This window comes from Oncorhynchus gorbuscha, linkage group LG23 (assembly GCF_021184085.1).
Source record: "Oncorhynchus gorbuscha isolate QuinsamMale2020 ecotype Even-year linkage group LG23, OgorEven_v1.0, whole genome shotgun sequence".
In the NCBI taxonomy this organism is placed as follows: Eukaryota; Metazoa; Chordata; class Actinopteri; order Salmoniformes; family Salmonidae; genus Oncorhynchus; species Oncorhynchus gorbuscha.
The window spans coordinates 12,732,931-12,757,557 of NC_060195.1; the positions used below are offsets into that span (position 1 = coordinate 12,732,931).

At 42.4% G+C, this 24,627-nt stretch overlaps 1 protein-coding gene across 2 annotated transcripts in view; it reads right to left on the minus strand.

Annotated features, from left to right (window-relative positions):
* Positions 1-12,429: 12,429 nt before the first annotated feature.
* Positions 12,430-24,627, minus strand: part of LOC124011010 (BTB/POZ domain-containing protein KCTD12-like) — a 41,494-nt gene continuing 29,296 nt past the window's right edge. The window contains exons 2-3 of one of the 2 annotated variants that reach the window (XM_046323916.1): positions 17,618-17,724; positions 13,507-13,643 (exon numbers count right to left, since the gene is read on the minus strand). In XM_046323916.1, coding sequence (XP_046179872.1) covers positions 17,633-17,724 — 92 coding nt within the window. In that variant the 3' untranslated portion in view covers positions 13,507-13,643; positions 17,618-17,632. Of the gene's footprint in view, positions 13,644-17,617; positions 17,725-24,627 lie in introns of both variants that reach the window. The other variant, XM_046323915.1, reaches the window with a different exon arrangement.

Here is a 24,627-nt window from a genome sequence, read left to right on the forward strand (position 1 = left end):
TGGGTGTGCCTGTGTCTGGAGCCTGATCTTCCTGCACCTTCATCACTGGGTGTGCCTGTGTCTGGAGCCTGATCTTCCTGCACCTTCATCACTGGGTGTGCCTGTGTCTGCGGAGCAGGGCCTACTACTATGATTTTTAAGTCGACGTCGGAAACCTTCTGGCCCTGCTCTAGATCGAGCGGGCTTCACCATCTGTCAGAGGCACCAGGCGCTGGGAGCAATGGGCTCAAGTTATCCTGCCTCTCTGAATAGTTGAAACTGGATTAAAGAGCTGATTGACACTCTGCTAGACACTAACAAAATACCCATCATATCTGGCCCTGTGCCATCTCTGAATTGTGGCATTGAACGCTTTAGCAGGATTCATTCTCTTCACAACTGGCAACTTAATGGGTGTAACTTTTGTTGACAATTTCGATACCTTTTGGAAACAATACACGTTTTATAAGGAGGGTGGGATCCACCCAAATCATTTGGGTTCCGGGATCCTTTCACAGCATTATAAAGCTGCGTGGAGATAATGACTTATCAATGACCCAAGTCCAGTTCAGCTAATCCCTACCATTGTGATGCAGAGTTGTCATAATGCTTCAGCAAATGTACATTACTCCAGGGGCATTGGTAGACATAATGTAAGTAGCCTAATGTATGTCCCTCTAACTGCCCTGAATGCCTCTGCTGATCCTACAGCTATTGTATACAGTAATCATGTGCATATAAACCAGATTTATACCGTTAGCACTGAGGCGGTGAGCCCTAATAGGAAGTCCACTGTGTGCAGCTCACCCTGCACTAACATAAATAACATGAACATATCTACTTCTGCTAAGCTCCCAATTAAGCAATGAAAACAATTAAGCATCCTAGAAGAAAAGCGCTCTAAATATCCACGTTAACACACGTCGCTTAATAAACAAGGTTCATGAAATCAATAATTTGCTAGTAATAGATGACATTTATATTCTATCTCTGAAACTCACTGAGATAATACATTTGATGATACAGTGGTAGCAATACATGGTTCTAACATCTACTGAAAAGACAGAAATGGAAACAGAGGTGGTCTATATTCAGAACCACATTCCTGTAAAGCTTAGAGAGGATCTCATGTTAAATACTGTTGAAGTAATATGGCTACAGGCTCATCTGCCTCACCTGAAGCCCATTCTTGTGGGATGCTGCTATAGACCACGAAGTGCTAATAGTCACTATCTGGATAATGTGTGAAATGCTAGATCATGTATGTGATATCAACAGAAATGTATATTTTCAGACGCTGCACTTGACACATTTATGAAAAGGCTTATTCCAGCTACTAATAAGCACTCATTAAGAAAATGACTGCAAAAACTATTAAATCCCCACGGATTGATGAGGAATTGAGAAGTTGTATGGTTGAGACGGGTGAGGCAAAATTAATGGCAAATAAGTCTGGTTGCACAACCGATTGGCAAACATATTGCAAATTGAGAAATTGTGTGACTAAACTGAATAAAAAATAATAAACTAAACTATGAAACAAAGATAAATGACATAAAGAATGATAGTGTAACGCTTTCTAGTCTGGGGAAGGAGAGGAGGACCAAGGTGCAGCGTGGTAAGTGTTCATATTATTTAATGAAATATGCAACACGAGACAAAACAACACAAGCCAAACAAACAGTCCTGAAAGGTGAAACAAAAACACTAAACAGGAAACAACCACCCACAAAACACAACGGAAACAGGCTACCTAAATATGGTTCTCAATCAGGGACAACGATTGACAGCTGCCTCTGATTGAGAACCATACCAGGCCGAACACAGAAATAGAAAATCATAGACAAACTAACATAGACAACCCACCCAACTCACGCCCTGACCATACTAAAACAAAAGACAAAACAAAGGAACTAAGGTCAGAACGTGACAGATAGTAAAAAGCTTTGGAGCACCTTAAATTACATTTGGGGAAAAAGGCTCCTCCTCTCCATCATTCATTGAATCATTCGTCACAAAACCAATTAATATTGTCGATGACTTACTTTAAAACCTGTTGAGGTTCAGTGTTCCCATTTGGGAACTCTCCCCCCCCCCACGTTCAGCTGGAACGTGGCGCATGGAACGCAAAAAATATTCGTAAAAATATTTAACCTCCACACATTAACAAGTCCAAAAGCTCAAATGAAAGATAAACACCTTGTTTATCTACCCATCAAGTCAGATTTCTAAAATGTTTTACGGCGAAAACATAGCACATATTTATGTCAAACCACCACCGAAGACACAGCTAATTTGCATAGCCAAGTTGAACAAAAATATGCAATCAACAAACGCAGGATTAAAAGAAAAATAATTCACTAACCTTTTGAAATCTTCATCAGATGACAGTAATATAACATGTTACACAGTACATTTATGTTTTCTTCAATAATATGCCATTTATATCCATAAATCTCTGTTTACAATGACGCATTGTTCAAAAAATGCTACTCAAATGTCCTGAGAAATGACGATAGCTCCGGCAGATAACGTCAGATAACAAGCAATACACATCATAAACTTTGACTAAATATGCATGTTCTACATATATATAGAAAGATACACTTCTTCTAAATGCAATCGCTGTGTTACATTTATTTTTAACGTTACAGAATTGGTTCACTAGGCTATAATATGAGTCGGCGCTCAGAAATGAGCATTATGGCTCCTCTATCTTGGAGTCCACAGAAACCCAAATTTACCACATAAATATTCCCTTACCTTTGCTGTTCTTCCATCAGAAGACCTGGAAGGAATTATACTTACCAAAAACAGCGTTTAGTTTTGAAGTCTGTGTCTTTCGGTTATCAAACACGACATATTTCGGTTGAAATGCAGCCAAAAATCAAGTGGATGCGCACCAAAACGTCGAAATTACATATTATATGTCGACTAAACTTGTCAAACTATGTTCAGAATCAAGCTTTAGCATGTTATAAAGATGCACAACAATCCTGAGGACGAACAGAAACACACGCATCGTTTAATCAATCTTTGAAAAAAGACAACCTGAGTAACCTGTTTTTTCGCGTGACCGAAAGGTTTCGGCCCGCCAAAACTCTCGTGAGCACACGATTCTCACAATGAGAAGCCCCATTGAAAGCAGACATCGCGCTGAAGACATACAAACTGTTCCCAGGTCTGTACGTGCTTGGGAAGGGTGGGCGCGATGACGTCAAAGTTGGGCCAACTTTTATGATGACAAGAGGGAGAATGACTGCCCTGAGAGTTCTGCTTTACGTACAGACATAATTTAAACGGTTTTAGAAGCTTTAGAGTGTTTTCTATTCAATAATATTTTTTATATGCATATATTAGAAATTTTTGACAGATTTGTTTTCTGTTTACTATGGGCACGCAATTCCTCCAAAGGGGGCAGCAGACAGCCCTATCTTTAACAAGTTAATGATTTTTTCATTGGCAAGATTTCAAACTTAGGCATGACATGTCGTAACAAATGCTGACACTACACATCCAAATATATCTGACCAAATTATGAAAGACATCTGTTGTAGTTTTGAATTCCCGAAAGTGAGTGTGGAAGAGGTGAAAACATTATTGTTGTCTATCAACAACGACAAGCCACCGGGGTCTGACAACGTGGATGAAAAATCACTGAGGATAATTGAGGACTATATTGCCACTCATATTTGCCATTATTTCAGTTTAAGCCAACTAGAAAGTGTGTGCCCCCAGGCTTGGAGGGAAGCAAGTCATTCTGCTACCTAAGAATAGTAAAGCCCCCTTTACTGGCTCAAATAGCTGACCAATTAGCCTGTTACCAACCCTTAACCCTTATCTTTTGGAGAAACATTGTGTTTGACCAGATATAATGCTATTTTACAGTAAACAAATTGACAACTTATAGGGAATGACATTCAACAAGCACAGCACTTACATTTATCTCAGCCAATCATCAGTCATTTGGGTATGATAAAAAGATTGGGGCTCTTTTGTTAGACTTCAGTGCGGCTTTTGACATTATCGGCCGCAGTCTGTTGCTGGAGAAAAGTATGTGTTATAGCTTTACACCCCATGCTATATTGTGGATAAAGAGTTATCTGTCTAACACAGAGGGTATTCTTTAATGGAAGCCTCTCCAACATAATCCAGGTAAAATCAGGAATTCCCCAGGGCAGCTGTCTAGGCCCATTGAAAAAAGTAATCTTTGCTAATGACATGCCACATGCTTGAGTAAAGCCAGTGTGTCTACGATTGCGGATGGCTCAACACTATAAATGTCAGCTACTACATCTACTGAAATGACTGCAACACTTAGTGGGTGGGTGGCAAGGAATAAGTTAGTCCTAAATATTTATAAAACTAAAAGCATTGTATTTGGGACAAATCATTCACTAAACCCTAAACCTCAACTAAACATTGTAATAAATCATGTGTAAATTGAGCAAATTGAGGTGACTAAACTGCTTGGAGTAATCTAGGATCGTAAACTGTCATGGTCAAAACATATTGATACTTCTCCCCATTTTAGCTACTTTTGTATGTCCATAATAATACACTGCTCTACCTTCTTAAAACTGCACTATCAACAAGGCAGGTCCTACAGGCCCTAGTTTTGTCGCACCAGGACTACTGTTCAGTCGAGTGGTCAGGTGCCACAAAAAGGGACTTATGAAAAGTGCAATTGGCTCAGAACAGAGCAGCATGTCTGGCCCTTGGATGTACACAGAGAGCTAATTTTAATAATGTTATTGTCAATCTTTCCTGGCTCAAAATGGAGGAGAGATTGACTTTATTACTATTTGTATTTATGAGAGGTACTGACATGTTGAATGCACCAAGCTGTCTGTTTGAACTACTGGAGCACAGCTCGGACACCCATGCATACCCCACAAGGCATGCCACAAGAGGTCTCTTCACAGTCCCCAAGTCCAGAACAGACTATGGGAGGTGCACAGTACTACATAGAGGAATGACTACATAGAACTCTATTCCACATCAAGTCATTGATGCAAGCAATAAAATTTGATTAAACAAAACAGATAAAAATACACCTTATGGAACAGTGGGGACTGTGAAGCAACACAAACATAGGAAGAGACACATGAATACACAATAACATACGCACTATACACACACGTACACATGGATTTTGTACTGTAGATATGTGGTAGTGGTGGAGTAGGGGCCTGAGGGCAAACAGTGTGTTGTGAAATCTGTGAATGTATTGTAATTGTACACACTGCCTTAATTTGCTGTGGCAGCAGCTAATGGGGATAGATAATAAATACATATACAACAGTCATGGAGGGACAACTGGCTGCCGTTTTACGGGCTCTTAATAACTTCTTAAGGATGACGCAGAACACAGTTCCCATGCAGGAACATCACTCAGCGGAGTTTCAGAGCACCACCTATAGTTTTTGATAAAACTCAAACTGTCATTAAACTTTCATTAAAATACACATTCAAGGTAGTGAATTAAAGCTACACTCGTTGTGAATCTATCCACCAAGTCAGATTTGTAAAATGCTTTTCGGCGAAAGCATGAGAAGCTATTATCTGATAGCATGTAACACCCCAAAAGACCCGCAGGGGACGTAAACAAAATAATTAGCATAGTCGGCGCTACACAAACCGCACAAATAAAATATAAAACATTAATTACCTTTGACCATCTTCTTTGTTGGCACTCCTAGATGTCCCATAATCACTATTGGGTCTTTTTTCCGATTAAATCGGTCCATATATAGCCTAGATATCGATCTATGAAGAGTGTGTGATCAACAGAAAAAAAAAAAAAATTTAATTAAAAAAGTCGACGATAAACTTTCACAAAACACTTCGAAATACTTTTGTAATGCAACTTTAGGTATTAGTAAATGTTAATAAGCGATCAAATTGATCACGAGGCGAATTATATTCTATAGCTGTGCGTCTGGAAATAATGTCCGGGTAAATCTCAACCAAAATATTCGGTCGGAGACCAGAAAAACTGCTCTGCCCTGTGTCTTTTGACCAAGAAAAAAATAGTAGGCAAATGACAAGACTGTTGACATCATGTGGAAACTGTAGGTATTGCAACCTCGGCTCCATTTAATGGGGGTCACTTTTAACAATTGGTTGAAGTTGCGCAGGGATATATTTTTCCATTTTCAGTGATCAGATTTTCCTGCACTTTTCGATGAAACGCACGTTCTGTTATAGTCACAGCCGTGATTTAACCAGTTTTAGAAACGTCTGAGTGTGTTCTATCCACACATACTAATCATATGCATATACTATATTCCTGGCATGAGTAGCAGGGCGCTGAAATGTTGTGCAATGTTGTGAAAATTCGCAGCTTCCTTAAGCCAACTGTGCTATTTTGTGTGTTTTTTTCTCCCGCATGATTTGTAACTCATTTTGTACATAATGTTGCTGCTACCATCTCTTATGACCAAAAAGAGCTTCTGGATATCAGAACAGCGATTACTTACCTTGAGCTGGTCAAAGATTGTTTCTGTAATGAGTCAGAAGGATATACTGTTTCTCCGAGGCCAGGCCTAAATCCCTGTCATTTGCCTGAACAAAACAGAGGTACAGGGGGCCGGAGACCAGGGTGCCTTGTGAGAATTTATTGGCGAGTGGGTAACCAACCCCAACCATCCGTTCTATTGGCCAACGTACAATCACTGGAGAATAAACTGGATCAGCTCCGTTCGAGACTATCCTACCAACGGGACATTAAAAACTGTAATATCTTATGTTTCACCGAGTCTGGCTGAACAACGACATAGATAATATACAGTTGGCTGGGTTTTCCGTGTATCGGCAGGACAGAACAGCCACGTTCGGTAATATGAGGGGTGGTGGTGTGTGTCTATTTGTCAATAACAGCTGGTGCGCTGTATTAAGGAAGTCTTGAGGAATTGCTCATCTGAGGTAAAGTACCTGATGATAAGCAGTAGACCACACTGTCACCAAGAGTTTTCATCTATATTTTTCGAAGCCCCCTACTTACCACCACAAACCGATGCCGGCACTAAGACTACACTCAACCAGCTGTATAAGGCCATAAGCAAACAAGAACATGTTCATTCCAGAAGCAGTGCTCCTAGTGGCCGGGGACTTTAATGCAGGTAAACTTAAATCTGTTCTACCTCATTTCTATCAGCATGTCACATGTGCAACCAGAAGAAAAAATACTCTAGACCACATTTACTCCACACACAGAGACACATTCAAATCTCTCCCTTGCCCTCCATTTAGTGAATCTGACCATAATTATATCCTCCTGATTCCTGCTTACAAGCAAAAACTAAAGCAGGATATACCAGGGATTCGCTCAATACGGAAGTGGCCAGATGAAACAGATTCTAAGCTACAGGACTGTTCTGCTAGCACAGACTGGAATATGTTCTGGGATTCATCCAATGGCATTGAGGAGTATAGCACCTCAGGCATCAGCTTCATCAATAAGTGCATCGACACCCCTGTCCCCACAGTGACCATACATACATATCCCAACCAGAAGCCATGGATTACAAGCAACATCTGCATGAGCTAAAGGCTAGAACTGCCGCTTCAAGGACACTAATCCGGACACTTATAACAAATCTTACTATGCCCTCAGACGAACCATCAAACCGGTGAAGCATCAATACAGCCTAAATGACTTCTATGCTCACTTTGAGGCAAACAACACTGAAGCATGCATGAGACCACCAGCTGTTCCGAATGACTGTGTGATCACACTCTCCATAGTCAATGTGAGCAAGACCTTTAAACAGGTCAACATTCACAAGGCTGTGGGGCCTGACCGATTTCCAGGACGTCTACTCAGAACATGTACGGACCAACTGGCAAGTGTCTTTACTGACATCTTCATCCTCTTCCTGACCAAGTCTTTTTTAAATTATTTGTATTATTATTATTTATTATATATTTTTTTGTCCTTTTTCTCCCCAATTTCGTGGTATCCAATTGTTTAGTAGCTACTATCTTGTCTCATCGCTACAACTCCCGTATGGGCTTGGGAGAGACAAAGGTTGAAAGTCATGTGTCCTCCGATACACAACCCAACCAAGCCGCACTACTTCTTAACACAGCTCCATCCAACCGGAACCAAGCCGCACCAATGTGTCAGAGGAAATACTGTGCACCTGGCAACCTTGGTCTCTGGTGGCACAGCTGGTGCTGCTGTACAGCGCCCTTAACCACTGCGCCACTCAGGAGTTGACCGAGTCTTTAATACCTACATGTTTCAAACAGACCATCATAGTCCTTGTGCCAAAGAAAGCAAAGGTAGCCTGCCTAAAAGACTATCGCCCTGAAGCACTCATGTTTGTAGCCATGAAGAAGTGCTTTGAAAGGCTGGTCATGGCTCACATCAACACTATAATCCCAGAAACCCTAGATCCACTCCAATTCACATAGGAAAAGGAGGGCTGAACACTCCCCGGTTGTGGTGGAGCAGGTCGAGAGTTTCAAGTTCCTTGGTGTCCACATCAGTTGTGAAGAGGGCACGACAATTCCTTTGCCCCCTCAGGAGACTGAAAAGGTTTGGCATGAGTCCCCAGATCCTCAAACAGTTCTACAGATGCACCATCAAGAGCATCCTGACCGGTTGCATCACTGCCTGGTATTGTAACTGCTCGACACCGTAAGTTACTACAGAGGGTAATGCGTACAGCCCATTACATCACAGGGGCCAAGCTTCCTGCTATCCAGGACCTACAGTGCATTCAGAAAGTATTCAGACCCCTTGACTTTTTCACACATTGTGTTTTTATTTTTTAATTTTATTTCACCTTTATTTATCCAGGTAGGCTAGTTGAGAACAAGTTCTCATTTGCAACTGCGACCTGGCCAAAATAAAGCATAGCAGTGTGAACAGACAACACAGAGTTACACATGGAGTAAACAATTAACAAGTCAATAACACAGTAGAAAAAAATGGGCAGTCTTTATACAATGTGTGCAAAAGGCATGAGGAGGTAGGCGAATAATACAATTTTGCAGATTAACACTGGAGTGATAAATGATCAGATGGTCATGTACAGGTAGAGATATTGGTGTGCAAAAGAGCAGAAAGGTAAATAAATAAGAAACAGTATAAAAACAGTATGGGAATGAGGTAGGTGAAAATGGGTGGGCTATTTACCAATAGACTATGTACAGCTGCAGCGATCGGTTAGCTGCTCGGATAGCTGATGTTTGAAGTTGGTGAGGGAGATAAAAGTCTCCAACTTCAGCGATTTTTGCAGTTCGTTCCAGTCACAGGCAGCAGAGTACTGGAACGAAAGGCGGCCAAATGAGGTGTTGGCTTTAGGGATGATCAGTGAGATACACCTGCTGGAGCGCGTGCTACGGATGGGTGTTGCCATCGTGACCAGTGAACTAAGATAAGGCGGAGCTTTACCAAGCATGGACTTGTAGATGACCTGGAGCCAGTGGGTCTGGCGACGAATATGTAGTGAGGGCCAGCCGACTAGAGCATACAAGTCGCAGTGGTGGGTGTTACATTACTTACTCTAAAATGAAGAAAACAAAACACACACTTGGGGACCTTCAATGCTGCAAACATTTTTGGTGGCGCCTCCCGAGTGGCCCAGTGGTCTAAGGTATTGCAGTGCTTGAGTCATCACCACAGATCCGGCTTTGATCCCGGGCTATGTCGCAGCCGGCTACAACCGGGAGACCCATGGTACCCTTCCCCAGAACATTACCTAGACACAATCCTTTCTCGGAGCTCTACGGACAATTCCTTCAACCTCATTGCTTGTTTTTTGCTCTGACATGCACTGTCAACTCTGGCACCTTTTTATATAGACAGATGTGTGCCTTTCCAAATCATGTCCAATCAATCCAGTTGTAGAAACATCTCAAGGATGATCAATGGAAACAGGATGCACCTGAGCTAAATTTCGAGTCTCATAGTCTGAATCGTTATGTAAATAAGCTTTTTCTGTTTTTATATTTTAATACATTTGCAAGAATTTCTAAAAGCCTGTCTTTGGTTTGTCATTATGGGGTATTGTGTGTAGATTTAGAATAAGGCTGTAACATAACAAAATGTGGGAAAAGTCAAGAGGTCTGAATACTCCCTGAATGCACTATATCTACTAAGTGGTGTCAGAGGGAGGCCCATAAAGTAAGTAAGCATTTCACAGTAAGGTCTACTACACCTGTTTGTATTAGGCACATGTGACAAATACAATTTGATTTGATTTGAATTCATACTGCCTGACAAAATGCAGAGGCAACAGGGACCAGAGCTATGGCCTGTTCTCGATGGGCCCTGGTCAGAAGTAATGCACTATATAGGGAATAGGGTGCCATTTGAAACTCAGACATTTCCTTAAGGGTCGTGACAAAGCTTTAATCTGGAGTTAATCCATTACACTTGGAGCAAAGAGGATGTTTGTATTCTCTCTAATGCTCCTTGATAGATACCGTGACTTAAGGATTCCCGATAATAAACACTGGGCTGAATTCAAACTTCCACTTAAGTCAAATATTCACTTAGTCTCGCATTCTTCTAAAGAAGGACCGACTTGATGTCAAAGGCAGACTACAGATGTCATCTGTATGTGTCGTCTAAAGAAGAACTGATCTAGGATCTGTCCCTAAACCCAATTTCATAACAATAATTTCTACAACGATTAAGAATACCTGAACCTGTATCAGTCAGATCTGTGTTCAAATACTATTTGAAATCTCTCTTTGCTTTAGCCTGTCTTGAGTGTTTTTCAACCCAAGTCTGGGTAGCTGAAACTTCAGACAAAATGACACAGTTTCCCCAGAGATTGTAAAACTTGTGAAAGACACTGCAGGGCTGTGTGTTTGTCTGAGACCTGAGACCGACAGACAGACGACAATTAAAGACAGAGAGGTTGTACTATTATAGGTAGAGAGCCAGGTCAAAGAGAGGATGGGTAGTAAGGATGGGGAGAGAGAGAGAGAAAGAGAGCAAGAAAGAGAGAAGCCAGGTTAGACTAAGAGCGAGAAAGAGAGTTCCTGTTCAACAGAGCATCTTGATTGTTCGTGAGTATGGATACACAGAGCATCATGACTGTTCGTGAGTATGGATACACAGAGCATCATGACTGTTTGTGAGTATGGATACACAGAGCATCATGACTGTTCGTGAGTATGGATACACAGAGCATCATGACTGTTTGTGAGTATGGATACACAGAGCATAATGACTGTTCGTGAGTATGGATACACAGAGCATAATGACTGTTCGTGAGTATGGATACACAGAGCATCTTGTAGAGGAGACCAGGTCTGGCAGTGTACCGCTGTGCTTGTACAATTAAAAAATACAAACACACAAACAGACCACCACTGTGACAATTAAAAAACACAAACACACAGACCACCACTGTGACAATTAAAAAACACAAACACACAGACCACCACTGTGACAATTAAAAAACACAAACACACAGAACACCACTGTGACAATTAAAACGCTTTCCTCAGGACAGCCTTTAAAATAACCTATTTACTGTAAATAACGTATTGCTCTGAGAGAGAGAGAGAGAGATAGAGAGAATGAGAGAGAGAATGAGAGAGAGAATGAGAGAGAGAGAATGAGAGAGAGAATGAGAGAGAGAGAGAGAGAGACAGAGAGAGAGAGAGAGAGAGAGAGAGAGAGAGAGAGAGAGAGAGAGAGAGAGAGAGAGAGAGAGAATGAGAGAGACAGAGAGAGAGAGAGAGAGAGAGAGAGAGAGAGAGAGAGAGAGAGAGAGAGAGAGAGAGAGAGAGAGAGAGAGAGAGAGAATGAGAGAGAGAGAGAGAGAGAGAGAGAGAGAGAGAGAGAGAGAGAGAGAGAGAGAGAGAGAGAGAGAGAATGAAACAGAGAGAGAGAGAGAGAGAGAGAGAGAATGAGAGAATGAGAGAGAGAGAGAGAATGAGAGAGACAGAGAGAGAGAGAGAGAGAGAGAGAGAGAGAGAGAGAGAGAGAGATGAGAATGAGAGAGAGAATGAGAGAGAGAGAGAAAGAGAATGACAGAGACAGAGAGAGAGAGAGAGAGAGAGAGAGAGAGAGAGAGAGAGAGAGAGAGAGAGAGAGAGAGAGAGAGAGAGAGAGAGAGAGAGAGAGAGAGAGAGAGAGAGAGAGAGATGGAGAGAGACCATGCAGTGATTCATTAGGCCAGGCTGAGTGATGATGTTTATGCCACAGCACAGAAGGGAATAATAAGTATGTGATTATGTTGGTCATGAAGTTGTTATTCAACTGTTCCCATCTTAGCTAATCACAATACCACAATGTATAATTCAATCACATTCACTGTTATTCTGTCTTGGGCTTGGATAACGCCATCATAATAAACCAATCTGGAGAAGCTTTTTTTCTGTCTGTATGTGTGTGGGTTTGTGTGTAGGTTAGGTGGACTAGGCTTTGAAGCTTGTGTTAATATTAATAAGTTGAAACACTTGACATTAATAGACCCAGGGATCACAGGGATTTTATTTTATTTTGCATCAGTGAGGTGAAGCTCCTCAGAACAAAAATAACACTATTATTCTCCATTAGCCTGATTCTTACTAGAGAACAGGGCCAACATAGATTTTTTTCCAGGACATACTAATATATTGATCTCGTCAAGGGTGAAAGTGGAGTCACAGAACTGAAAACTCTGTTTCCTCTGTGTGGGTTAAAGACGTTGCAGTAACATTCTCTATAAGGATCTTTTTCTCACTGGCAAGAATATCAGTCCCATTTTAGTTCATAGTCCTCTGGATATTATACAGTATATAGATCCATGCTAATATCAGTCATAGGAGTCCTCTGTATATTATATTATAGTTGTCCAGTCTAATATCAGACATAGTATCCATTTGCTGTTGACATGTAAAGTAGATATCTTCATCAGCAGCACTAGCCTGTAAACATGTTCGTATTTCTAACACTTAATTGTATTGTCCTCATAGTTTTTTCCTCAAGTAAAGGTGAGTATATGGAACCATGAACCAGAAAGCATTATGTGATAATAAAACCACTGGAATCAATGTGGTCTAGTACAGTTTCATGCCTGATTTCTAAAGTCCAATGCCAATTTAATGCAAGTCCTACTCAAGCCAATCGTTGAAACACACTGCTTATTACTGTAATCCGATATACATAGTAACACCATCTTATTGTGTTGGGTCTGTTAGGTTACCGTGGTAACGTTAATGCCCCTAGGCGTCATATTTCTTCAGTAGGTCGCTCTGCCAGTGCCTCTTCTTGTCAGGGAAGACTTTAGGAACTTTGATCTTCCTAAAATCCTCAATACACTTTTTTAGATCTTCCTCCATCACCTTCCTCTCATCCTCTTCCTCATTGACGCCTTTTGGGGGTCCCCCATTCTCCTTGACGGTGCTGGGGCGCGGCAGGGTCTTCAGGGCGAGGGTGGTGGGCCGCTGGGGGCTCATGTCAGTCAGGGGCGGAGAAGGGGGAAGAAGGTCGGGGCTGACCGGGGCTGGGACTGAGGCTAGAGGAGGGGGAGGGAGAGGTGGGAGATTAGCAGGAGGAGGAGGGTTGACAGGCAGGCCGTTTCGCAGGTCCAGAGTGGTGCTTGTTTCTGGTTGGCTGACGGCAGTGCTGGGGGGGCAGGGGTCGTCGGCATGACGACTGGTGTCTGGGAAGTCGGAGGGCACAGGCTTGGGAAAGGTTGATCGCCCACCTGTAGCAGAGTGAGAGAGCGAGAAAGAGAAAGGCGGATGAGAAAGGTGGAGAGAGCGAGAGAATAGAACTTTAAAGGTGCACTATGCAGAAATAACTCCGCCATTTCCTGGTTGCTAAAATTCTAATAGTTTGCCTACTTTCAGTTTATGTGATAAAACAATCAAGTATAGTTTGTAAGTCGCTCTGGATAAGAGCGTCTGCTAAATGACTTAAATGTAAATGTAAATGTGTGGAGAATCACACCAAGATAAAACAACACTAAATAAAGAGAAACCTAAGACAAAAACATAGCATAGCAGCAACGCATGACAACACAGCATGGTAGCAACACAACATGACAACATGGTAGCAGCACAAAACATGGTACAAACATTATTGTTACAACAGCACAAAGGGCAAGAAGGTAGAGACAACAATACATCATGGGATTGATCAGTGTCAGCACTATACCACAGCTGCCTGGTAGGGAGAGAAAGCCTCTCAAATAAGAGATCATGTTGCCATGGGAACCAAGACAAATACACCCTGGAAAGGTTGGATGTTACTAGTTACCACAGCCACAAGTCAACATGGGCTTTTTCATAAAAGTTAATGAAAACAAAAATGTGCTTTTAGATATTAATTTAAGGTTAGCAGTGTGGTTAGGGTTAGGCACAATGTTAGCAGTGTGGTTAGGATTAGGCACAATGTTAGCAGTGTGGTTAGGATTAGGCACAATGTTAGCAGTGTGGTTAGGGTTAGGCACAATGTTAGCAGTGTGGTTAGGGTTAGGCACAATGTTAGCAGTGTGGTTAGGGTTAGGCACAATGTTAGCAGTGTGGTTAGGGTTAGGCACAATGTTAGCAGTGTGGTTAGGGTTAGGCACAATGTTAGCAGTGTGGTTAGGTTTAGGCACAATGTTAGCAGTGTGGTTAGGTTTAGGCACAATGTTAGCAGTGTGGTTAGGGTTAGGCACAATGTTAGCAGTGTGGTTAGGGTTAGGCACAATGTTAGCAGTGTGGTTAGGGTTAGGCACAATGTTAGCAGTGTGGTTAGGGTTAGGCACAATGTTAGCAGTGTGGTTAGGGTTAGGCACAATGTTAGCAGTGTGGTTAGGGTTAGGCACAATGTTAGCAGTGTGGTTAGGGTTAGGCACAATGTTAGCAGTGTGGTTAGGGTTAGGCACAATGTTAGCAGTGTGGTTAGGGTTAGGCACAATGTTAGCAGTGTGGTTAGGGTTAGGCACAATGTTAGCAGTGTGGTTAGGATTAGGCACAATGTTAGCAGTGTGGTTAGGGTTAGGCACAATGTTAGCAGTGTGGTTAGGGTTAGGCACAATGTTAGCAGTGTGGTTAGGGTTAGGCACAATGTTAGCAGTGTGGTTAGGGTTAGGCACAATGTTAGCAGTGTGGTTACAATGGTTAGGCACAATGTTAGCAGTGTGGTTAGGGTTAGGCACAATGTTAGCAGTGTGGTTAGGGTTAGGCACAATGTTAGCAGTGTGGTTAGGGTTAGGCACAATGTTAGCAGTGTGGTTAGGGTTAGGCACAATGTTAGCAGTGTGGTTAGGGTTAGGCACAATGTTAGCAGTGTGGTTAGGGTTAGGCACAATGTTAGCAGTGTGGTTAGGGTTAGGCACAATGTTAGCAGTGTGGTTAGGGTTAGGCACAATGTTAGCAGTGTGGTTAGGGTTAGGCACAATGTTAGCAGTGTGGTTAGGGTTAGGCACAATGTTAGCAGTGTGGTTAGGGTTAGGCACAATGTTAGCAGTGTGGTTAGGGTTAGGCACAATGTTAGCAGTGTGGTTAGGGTTAGGCACAATGTTAGCAGTGTGGTTAGGGTTAGGCACAATGTTAGCAGTGTGGTTAGGGTTAGGCACAATGTTAGCAGTGTGGTTAGGGTTAGGCACAATGTTAGCAGTGTGGTTAGGGTTAGGCACAATGTTAGCAGTGTGGTTAGGGTTAGGCACAATGTTAGCAGTGTGGTTAGGGTTAGGCACAATGTTAGCAGTGTGGTTAGGGTTAGGCACAATGTTAGCAGTGTGGTTAGGGTTAGGCACAATGTTAGCAGTGTGGTTAGGGTTAGGCACAATGTTAGCAGTGTGGTTAGGGTTAGGCACAATGTTAGCAGTGTGGTTAGGGTTAGGCACAATGTTAGCAGTGTGGTTAGGGTTAGGCACAAGGTTAGCAGTGTGGTTATGGTTAAGGTTAGGTTTAAAGTCAGATTTTAAGAAGAGAATTTGAAGAAATATGCAGAGTTTAGTTATTTGTGGCTGTGGTAGCTAGTGATGAGCTGGAAGGAGAGGACAATGAGGATTGTGGATAAAGAGGACAATGAGAAACACAGCAGGAGAACATCAGCAGAAAATAATATGGAGTAAAAGCACATCAGGTAGGTGGTGTTAGGTAGTGCTAAGTGGTGTTAGGTAGTGTTAGGTGGTGTTAGGTAGTGCTAAGTAGTGTTAGGTGGTGTTAGGTGGTGTTAGGTAGTGCTAAGTAGTGTTAGGTGGTGTTAGGTGTAGGTGGTGTTAGGTAGTGCTAAGTAGTGTTAGGTGGTGTTAGGTGTAGGTGGTGTTAGGTAGTGCTAAGTAGTGTTAGGTGGTGTGAGGTGTAGGTGGTGTGAGGTGTAGATGGTGTTAGGTGGTGTGAGGTGTAGGTGGTGTTAGGTGTAGGTGGCATGCCGTGTAGGTGGTGTGAGGTGGTGTTAGGTTGTGTGAGGTGTAGGTAATGTGAGGTAGTGTTAGGTGTAGGTGGTGTGAGGTGGTATGAGGTGTAGGTGGTGTTAGGTGGTGTTAGATGTAGGTGGTGTGAGGTGTAGGTGGTGTGAGGTAGGTGGTGGTAGGTGGAGAAGTGTAGGTGGTGTTAGGTGTAGGTGGTGTGAGGTGGTGTTAGGTGGCGTGAGGTGTAGGTGGTGTGAGGTAGGTGGTGGTAGGTGGCGTGAGGTGAAGGTAGTGGTAGGTGGCGTAAAGTGTAGGTGGTGTGAGGTAGTGTGAGGTGATGGTAGGTGGCGTGAAGTGTAGGTGGTGTTAGGTAGGTGGTGGTAGGTGGCGTGAGGTGTAGGTGGTGGTAGGTGGCGTGAAGTGTAGGTGGTGTTAGGTGGTGTGAGGTGAAGGTGGTGTGAGGTAGGTGGTGGTAGGTGGCGTGAGGTGTAGGTGGTGTTAGGTGGTGTGAGGTGAAGGTGGTGTGAGGTAGGTGGTGGTAGGTGGGGTGAGGTGTAGGTGGTGTGAGGTGGCGTGAGGTGTAGGTGGCGTGAGGTGTAGGTGGTGTTAGGTTGTGTGAGGTGTAGGTGGTGTTAGGTAGTGTTAGGTGGTGTTAGGTGGTGTTAGGTGGTGTGAGCTGTAGGTGGTGTTAGGTGAGGTGTAGGTAGTGTTAGGTAGTGTGTTAGGTGGTGTGAGGTGGTGTGAGGTGTAGGTAGTGTTAGGTAGTGTGTTAGGTGGTGTTAGGTAGTGTTAGGTGGTGTTAGGTAGTGTTAGGTGGTGTTAGGTAGTGTGAGGTGTTAGGTAGTGTGAGGTGTAGGTGGTGTAAGGTAGTGTTAGGTGGTGTGAGGTGGTGTTAGGTGGTGTTAGGTGGTGTGAGGTGTAGGTAGTGTTTGGTAGTGTGTTAGGTGGTGTTAGGTGGTGTGAGGGGTAGGTAGTGTTAGGTGGTGTTAGGTGTAGATAGTGTTAGGTGATGTTAGGTGGTGTGAGGTGTAGGTGGTGTTAGGTGGTGTGAGGTAGGTGGTGGTAGGGGATGTTAGGTGATGTGGTGGTAGGTGATGTTAGGTGGTGTGAGGTGTAGGTAGTGTTAGGTAGTGTGTTAGGTGGTGTGAGGTGGTGTGAGGTAGTGTTAAGTAGTGTGTTAGGCGGTGTGAGGTGTAGGTAGTGTTAGGTAGTGTGTTAGGTGGTGTGAGGTGGTGCATTCCTACAGTACCACCATACAGACACACAGGTTACACACACACTGACGCACACACAAAGTTCCTATACACACAGAGATGCACAACATTTCCACTCACCATCATATAGACCGATCAATTCTTTTTAAAGACTTGCACATCATATGACACACACACATGCACACGTACACAGGCCCAGCCACTCTGCCCTGGATCTCCCAGCAGGCCTGAGAGAGAGAGAGAGAGAGAGAGAGAGAGAGAGAGAGAGAGAGAGAGAGAGAGAGAGAGAGAGAGAGAGAGAGAGAGAGAGAGAGAGAGAGAGAGAGAGAGAGAGAGAGAGAGAGAGTGTGTGTGTGTGTGTTTTCATATGCATATGTGTGTAAGAGATAGGCCTATATATAGAGAGCTACGGAGCTAGAGAGAGATAAGCAATGTAGGTTAGATAAAAACTACTGTACTGTGATGTACTGTGATATACTGTACTGTATTACACTGTACTGTAATGTACTGTAATATACTGTACAGTATAATGTAATGTATTGTAATATACTGTGAAATACTGTACTGTATTATACTGTACTGTATTGTAATATACTGTACAGTATAATGTACTGTATTGTAATATACTGTACAGTATAATGTAATGTAATGTACTGTAATTTACTGTACAGTATAATGTAATGTATTGTAATATACTGTACAGTATAATGTAATGTATTGTACTGTAATTTACTGTACAGTATAATGTAATGTAATGTACTGTAATTTACTGTACAGTATAATGTAATGTAATGTATTGTAATATACTGTGAAATACTGTACTGTATTATACTCGACTGTAATGTAATGTATTGTAATATACTGTACAGTATAATGTAATGTAATGTATTGTAATGTACTGTATTATACAGTACCAGTCAGAATTTTGGACAAACCTACTCATTCCAGGGTTTTTCTTTATTTTTACTATTATCTACATTGTATAATAATAGTGAAGACATCAACACTATGAAATAACACACATGGAATCATGCAGTAACCAAAAATGGTTAAACAAATCAAAATATATTTTATATTTGAGATTCTTCAAAGTAGCCACCCTTTGCCTTGATGACAGCTTTGCACTCTCTTGGCATTCTCTCATCCAGCTTCATTAGGTTGTCACCTGTAATGCATTTCAATTAACAGTTGTGTCCTGCTAAAAGTTAATTTATGTAATTTATTTCCTTATTAATGTGTTTGCGCCAATCAGTTGTGTTGTAACAAGGTAGGGAGGTATACAGTAGATACGCTTATTTGGTAAAAGACCAAGTCCGCATTATGGCAAGAACTGCTCAAATAAGCAAAGAGAAACGACAATCCATCACTACTTTAAGACATGAAGGTCAGTCAATACAGAACATTCCAAGAATTTTTCAAGTTTCTTCAAGTACAGTCACAAAAACCATCAAGCGCTATGATGAAACTGGCTCTCATGATGACCACCACAGGAAAGGAAGACCCAGAGTTACCTCTGCTGCAGAGGATAAGTTCATTAGAGTTACCAGCCTCAGAAATTGCAGCCCAAATAAGTGCTTCACAGAGTTCAAGTAACAGACATGTCTCAACATCAACTGTTCAGAGGAGACTGCGTGAATCAGGTTTTCACGGTCGAATTTCTGCAAAGAAAACCACTACTAAAGCACACCAACAATAAGAAGAGACTTGCTTGGGCCAAGAAACACGAGCAATGGACATTAGACCAGCGGAAATCTGTCTTTTGGTCTGATGAGTCCAAATTTGAGATTTTTGGTTCCAAACGCCGTGTCTTTGTGAGACACAGAGTAGGTGAAAGGATGATCTCCGCATGTGTAGTTCGCACTGTGAAGCATGGAGGAGGAGGTGTGATGGTGTGGGGGTGCTTGGCTGGTGACACTGTTTGTGATTTATTTAGAATTCAAGGCACACTTAACCAGCATGTCTACCACAGCATTCTGCAGCATTACGCCATCCCATCTGGTTTGCACTTAGTGGGACTATCATTTGTTTTCAACAGGACAATGACCCAACACATGTCAAAGCTGTGTAAGGTCTATTTGACCATGAAGGAGAGTGATGGAGTACTGTATCAGATGACGTGGCCTCCACAATCACCCGACCTCAACCAAGTTGAGATGGTTTGGTATGAATTGGACCGCAGAGTGAAGGAAAATCAGCCTACAAGTGCTCAGCATATGTGGGAACTCCTTCAAGGCTGTTGGAAAATAATTCCAGATGAAGCTGGTTGAGAGAATGTCAAGAGTGTGCAAAGCTGTCATCAAGTCAAAGGGTGGCTATTTGAAGAATCTCAAATGATAAAAACGTTGCATTGCATTCTGCCTTAGAACAGCCCTTAGCCGTGGTATGTTGGCCATATACCACACCTCCTCGGGTGCTTAAATATATACAGTGGGGAGAACAAGTATTTGATACACTGCTGATTTTGCAGGTTTTCCTACTTAAAAAGCATGTAGAGGTCTGTAATTTTTTATCATAGGTTACACTTCAACTGTGAGAGACGGAATTTAAAACAAAATCCAGAAAATCACATTGTATGATTTTTAAGTAATTAATTTGCATTTTATTGCATTGAGATTCTCCAAAGTAGCCACTTGTTCTCCCCACTGTACAGTATTAAAAGGATGGAGGTTGGATAGAGAGCAGTACATGTGCTGTAATACACTATAAATAGAAAATATGTGTACACCCCGTCAAATTAGTGGATTCATTTATTTCCACGTATAATCGAGCACACAGTCATGCAATCTCCATAGACAAACATTGGCAGTAGAATGTCCTTACTGAAGAGCTCAGTGACTTTGAACGTGGCACAGTCATAGGATGCCACATTTCCATCAAGTCAGTTCATATTTCTTTTTGCCCACCTAGAGCTGCCCCGGTCAACTGTAAGTGCTGTCATGTGAAATGAAAATGTCTAGGAGCGAATGAATCATGAATAATAATGAGTGAGAAAATTAGAAACACATATCATACCCCCCCCCACCCAAATGCTAACCTTCCATGTTATTGTAATGGTGAGAGGTTAACATGTCTTGGGTGTATGACATTTGTACATCTGTAACTTTCTCTCTCATCTTTATTCACAATTCATTCAGGACTATCTGTAATCATGGCAGCATCCACATTAATGTAGAACTGTTTAGAAATATATTATATTCTTATTTACAGTAAAAGTGACTCCAAATGACACAATATATTATTTGCCATTACTTTACCATCAAAATAATCTGAAACACAACCAAAACAAACAGCAAATGCATCCAACAAGTTTGTAGAGTCACAAGCTTGATGTAGTCATTGCATGCTAGGAATATGGGACCAAATACTAAACATTTGACTTCTTTAATAAACATAGAAGTGAAATTGTCCAAATACTTTTGATCCCCTAAAATGGGAAGACTATGAACAAAATGTGCTGTAATTTCTAAACGTTTCACCCAATATGGATGAAAATACCCTCAAATTTAAGATGACAGTCTACACTCTAACCTCATGGTAATTGTGTAATTTCACAACACTGTCCCAATAATTATGCAGGGCACTGTAAATACAGTATGTGTGTGGGTTTAGACATGTGTGTGTGTGTGGGTTTAGGAATGTATATGTGTGGGTTTAGGAATGTGTGTGTGTGGGTTTAGGAATTTGTGTGTGGGTTTAGGAATTTGTGTGTGGCTTTAGGAATTTGTGTGGGTTTAGGAATGTGTGTGTGTGTGGGTTTAGATGTGGGTGTGTGGGTTTAGATGTGTGTGTGTGGGTTTAGAAATATGTGTGTGTGTGGGTTTAGGAATGTGTGTGTGGGTTTAGGAATTTGTGTGTGGGTTTAGGAATTTGTGTGCGTGGGTTTAGGAATGTGTGTGGGTTTAGGAATGTGTGTGTGTGGGGGTTTAGATGTGGGTGTGTGGGTTTAGATGTGTGTGTGTGGGTTTAGAAATATGTGTGTGTGGGTTTAGGAATTTGTGTGCGTGGGTTTAGGAATGTGTGTGGGTTTAGGAATGTGTGTGTGTGGGGGTTTAGATGTGGGTGTGTGGGTTTAGATGTGTGTGTGTGGGTTTAGAAATATGTGTGTATGGGTTTAGGAATTTGTGTGCGTGGGTTTAGGAATGTGTGTGGGTTTAGGAATGTGTGTGTGTGTGTGGGTTTAGATGTGGGTGTGTGGGTTTAGTTGTGTGTGTGTGGGTTTAGAAATATGTGTGTGTGTGGGTTTAGGAGTGTGTGTGGTTTCAGTCTCCTGAGGGGGAATAGGTGTTATCGTGCCCGCTTCACGATGGTCATGGTGTGCTTGGACCATGTTAGTTTGTTGGTGATGTGGTCACCAAGGAACTTGAAGCTCTCAACCTGCTCCACTGCAGCCCTGTCAATAAGAATGGGGTGGGGCTCGGACCGATTTTTCTTGTAGTCCCAAATCATCTCCTTTGCCTTGATCACGTTGAGGGAGATGTTGTTGTCCTTGCACCACCTGGCCAGGTCTCTGACCTCCTTCCTATAGGCTGTCTCATCGTTGTCGGTGATCAGGCCTACCACTGTTGTGTCATCTGTAAATTTAATGATGGTGTTAGAGTCGTGCCTGGATGTGCAGTCATGAGTGAACAGGGAGTACAGGCGGGGACTGAGCACACACCCCTGAGGGGCCCCTGTGTTGAGGATCAGAGTGGTAGATGTGTTGTTTCCTAACCTTACCACTTGGGGGCAGCCCGTCGGAGAGTCCAAGATCCAGTTGCGGAGGGAGGTGTTTAGTCCCAAGGTCCATAGCTTATTGATGAGCTTATTGATGAGCTTTGAGGGCATTATGGCGTTGAACACTGAGCTGTAGTCAATAAATAGCATTATCACATAGGTTTTCCTTTTGTCCAGGTGGGAAAGGGTTTGCAGGCCCTGACACATCTGACAAGCGTCTGCGCCGGTGTCTTACCACTCGATCTGTATTGATGCTTTGCTTGTTTGATGGTTCGTCGGAGGGCATAGCTGGGTTTCTTATAAGCTTCCGGGTTAGAGTCCCGCTCCTTGAAAGCAGCAGCACTAGCCTTTAGCTCAGTGTGGATGCTGCCTGTAATCCATGGCTTCTGGTTGGGGTATGTATGTACAGTCACTGTGGGGACGACATCATCGATGCACTTATTGATGAAGCCAATGACAGATGTGGTGTACTCCTCAATGCCATTGGAGGAATCCCAGAACATATTAAAAAACATATTCCAGTCTGTGCTAACAAAACAGTCCTGTAGCTTAGCATCTGCTTCATCTGACCACTTTTTTATTAATCTAGTCACTGGTGCTTAACCGCAAAAGTTATTTTTTATGATATATTTAGCAGATTTTACCAGCAACAAGTCGGTTTGATCGAAACACAGCTCGGATGGGAAAATTCCCATATTGTTTTATTGCAGATTTTAGAATAGTAACATGACAATCTGTCACCAATTGGATGGGAACCTACTTATAGACACCTTAAAGACTGTGGCAAGAGCGCTCATCCAGTGTCACTTTGACTATGTACATCATGGTTCATCAGCATCCCCAAACATCTAAAGAATAAGCTACAGCCAAAACAAGCCCGGTAAGAACTGTTCTTCAACTTCCCCCTCCAGCATTTAAAGCAGCTAGATTGGCTACCTGTGGAACAAATAGTAGTATTTATTCAACTTGGTCTGGTCCACAGAATTATCACAGACTCCGCCCCCAGAGAGAGCTATATTTCGTTTTAATTTTTTTCACTTTCACTTACTTAGCTAGCGAATGCAGCTAGTTAGTTTAGCCTACTTAAACATCCAGCTCAACATAGAGGGATGCTATGCTAGCTAGCTGGCTATGGCTATCTAACACTGGAACTCTTCCAAGTCAAGGTGAAAATGTATTGCCACCGGTACAACTGCTAAACTGCTTGCTGTATACTGTCCTGTATGATTATAGTGGGTTCACCAACGCGTTAGCTTTAGTGGCTATGTTGACTAAGATGTTAGCTACTATGGTGACAACAATGTAGACTGTGTGTAGCGGTTCATATTTGTGGTATGAAGATTTGGAAAGTTGTTTTTGCCTGGGCACAGACCGCTGTTGTGCTGTGCACTGAAGACTACAAGTGAAGGGAAAAGGTGAGAGGAGGAGAGTGCGTGAATGCGATAATGAATTATACAACAAGTAAAGTGAGCATCCTGTTTGTATGTGGCTGTCAAGAAAGTGAACTGTGTTTGCGGGTGATCAGGGGTGTGTTCATTCTGCTGATTTTGTTGAAAAACATTTCTTAAACGGAAGCTAACGGAACGAAACAGGAATAAACATAACTGAATTTGTCCAATAGAAACTCTGGTTTGCAACTGTTGGAGTAATGATTACATCCTACATCAGCTAGATGCAGGCTAGAGTGTGCAAGGCGGTGTTGAATGTGTCACTGTCTGTCACCTTGATTATTCAAACTTTTTCTCTTGACTTGTGTGCCTCCACTACATGACCAAAGGTATGTTTACACCTGCTCGTCGATCATCTCATTCCAAAATGATGGGCATTTATTATGGAGTTGGTCCCCTCTTTGCTGACACAACAGCCTCCACTCTTCTGGGAAGGCTTTCCACTAGATGTTGGAACATTACTGCTATAACAGCCTCCACTCTTCTGGGAAGGCTTTCCACTAGATGTTGGAACATTACTGCTATAACAGCCTCCACTCTTCTGGGAAGGCTTTCCACTAGATGTTGGAACATTACTGCTATAACAGCTTCCACTCTTCTGGGAAGGCTTTCCACTAGATGTTGGAACATTACTGCTATAACAGCCTCCACTCTTCTTTTCCACTAGATGGAACATTACTGGCTTCCACTCTTCAAGGCTTTCCAGATGTTGGAACATTACTGCTATAACAGCCTCCACTCTTCTGGGAAGGCTTTCCACTAGATGTTGGAACATTACTGCTATAACAGCTTCCACTCTTCTGGGAAGGCTTTCCACTAGATGTTGGAACATTGCTGCAGGAACTTTCTTCCACTCAGTCACAAGAGCATTAGTGAGGTCGGGCACTGATGTTGGGTGATTAGTCCTGGCTCGCAATTGGCGTTCCAAATCATCCCAACGGTGTTAGATGGGGTTGAGGTCAGGGCTCT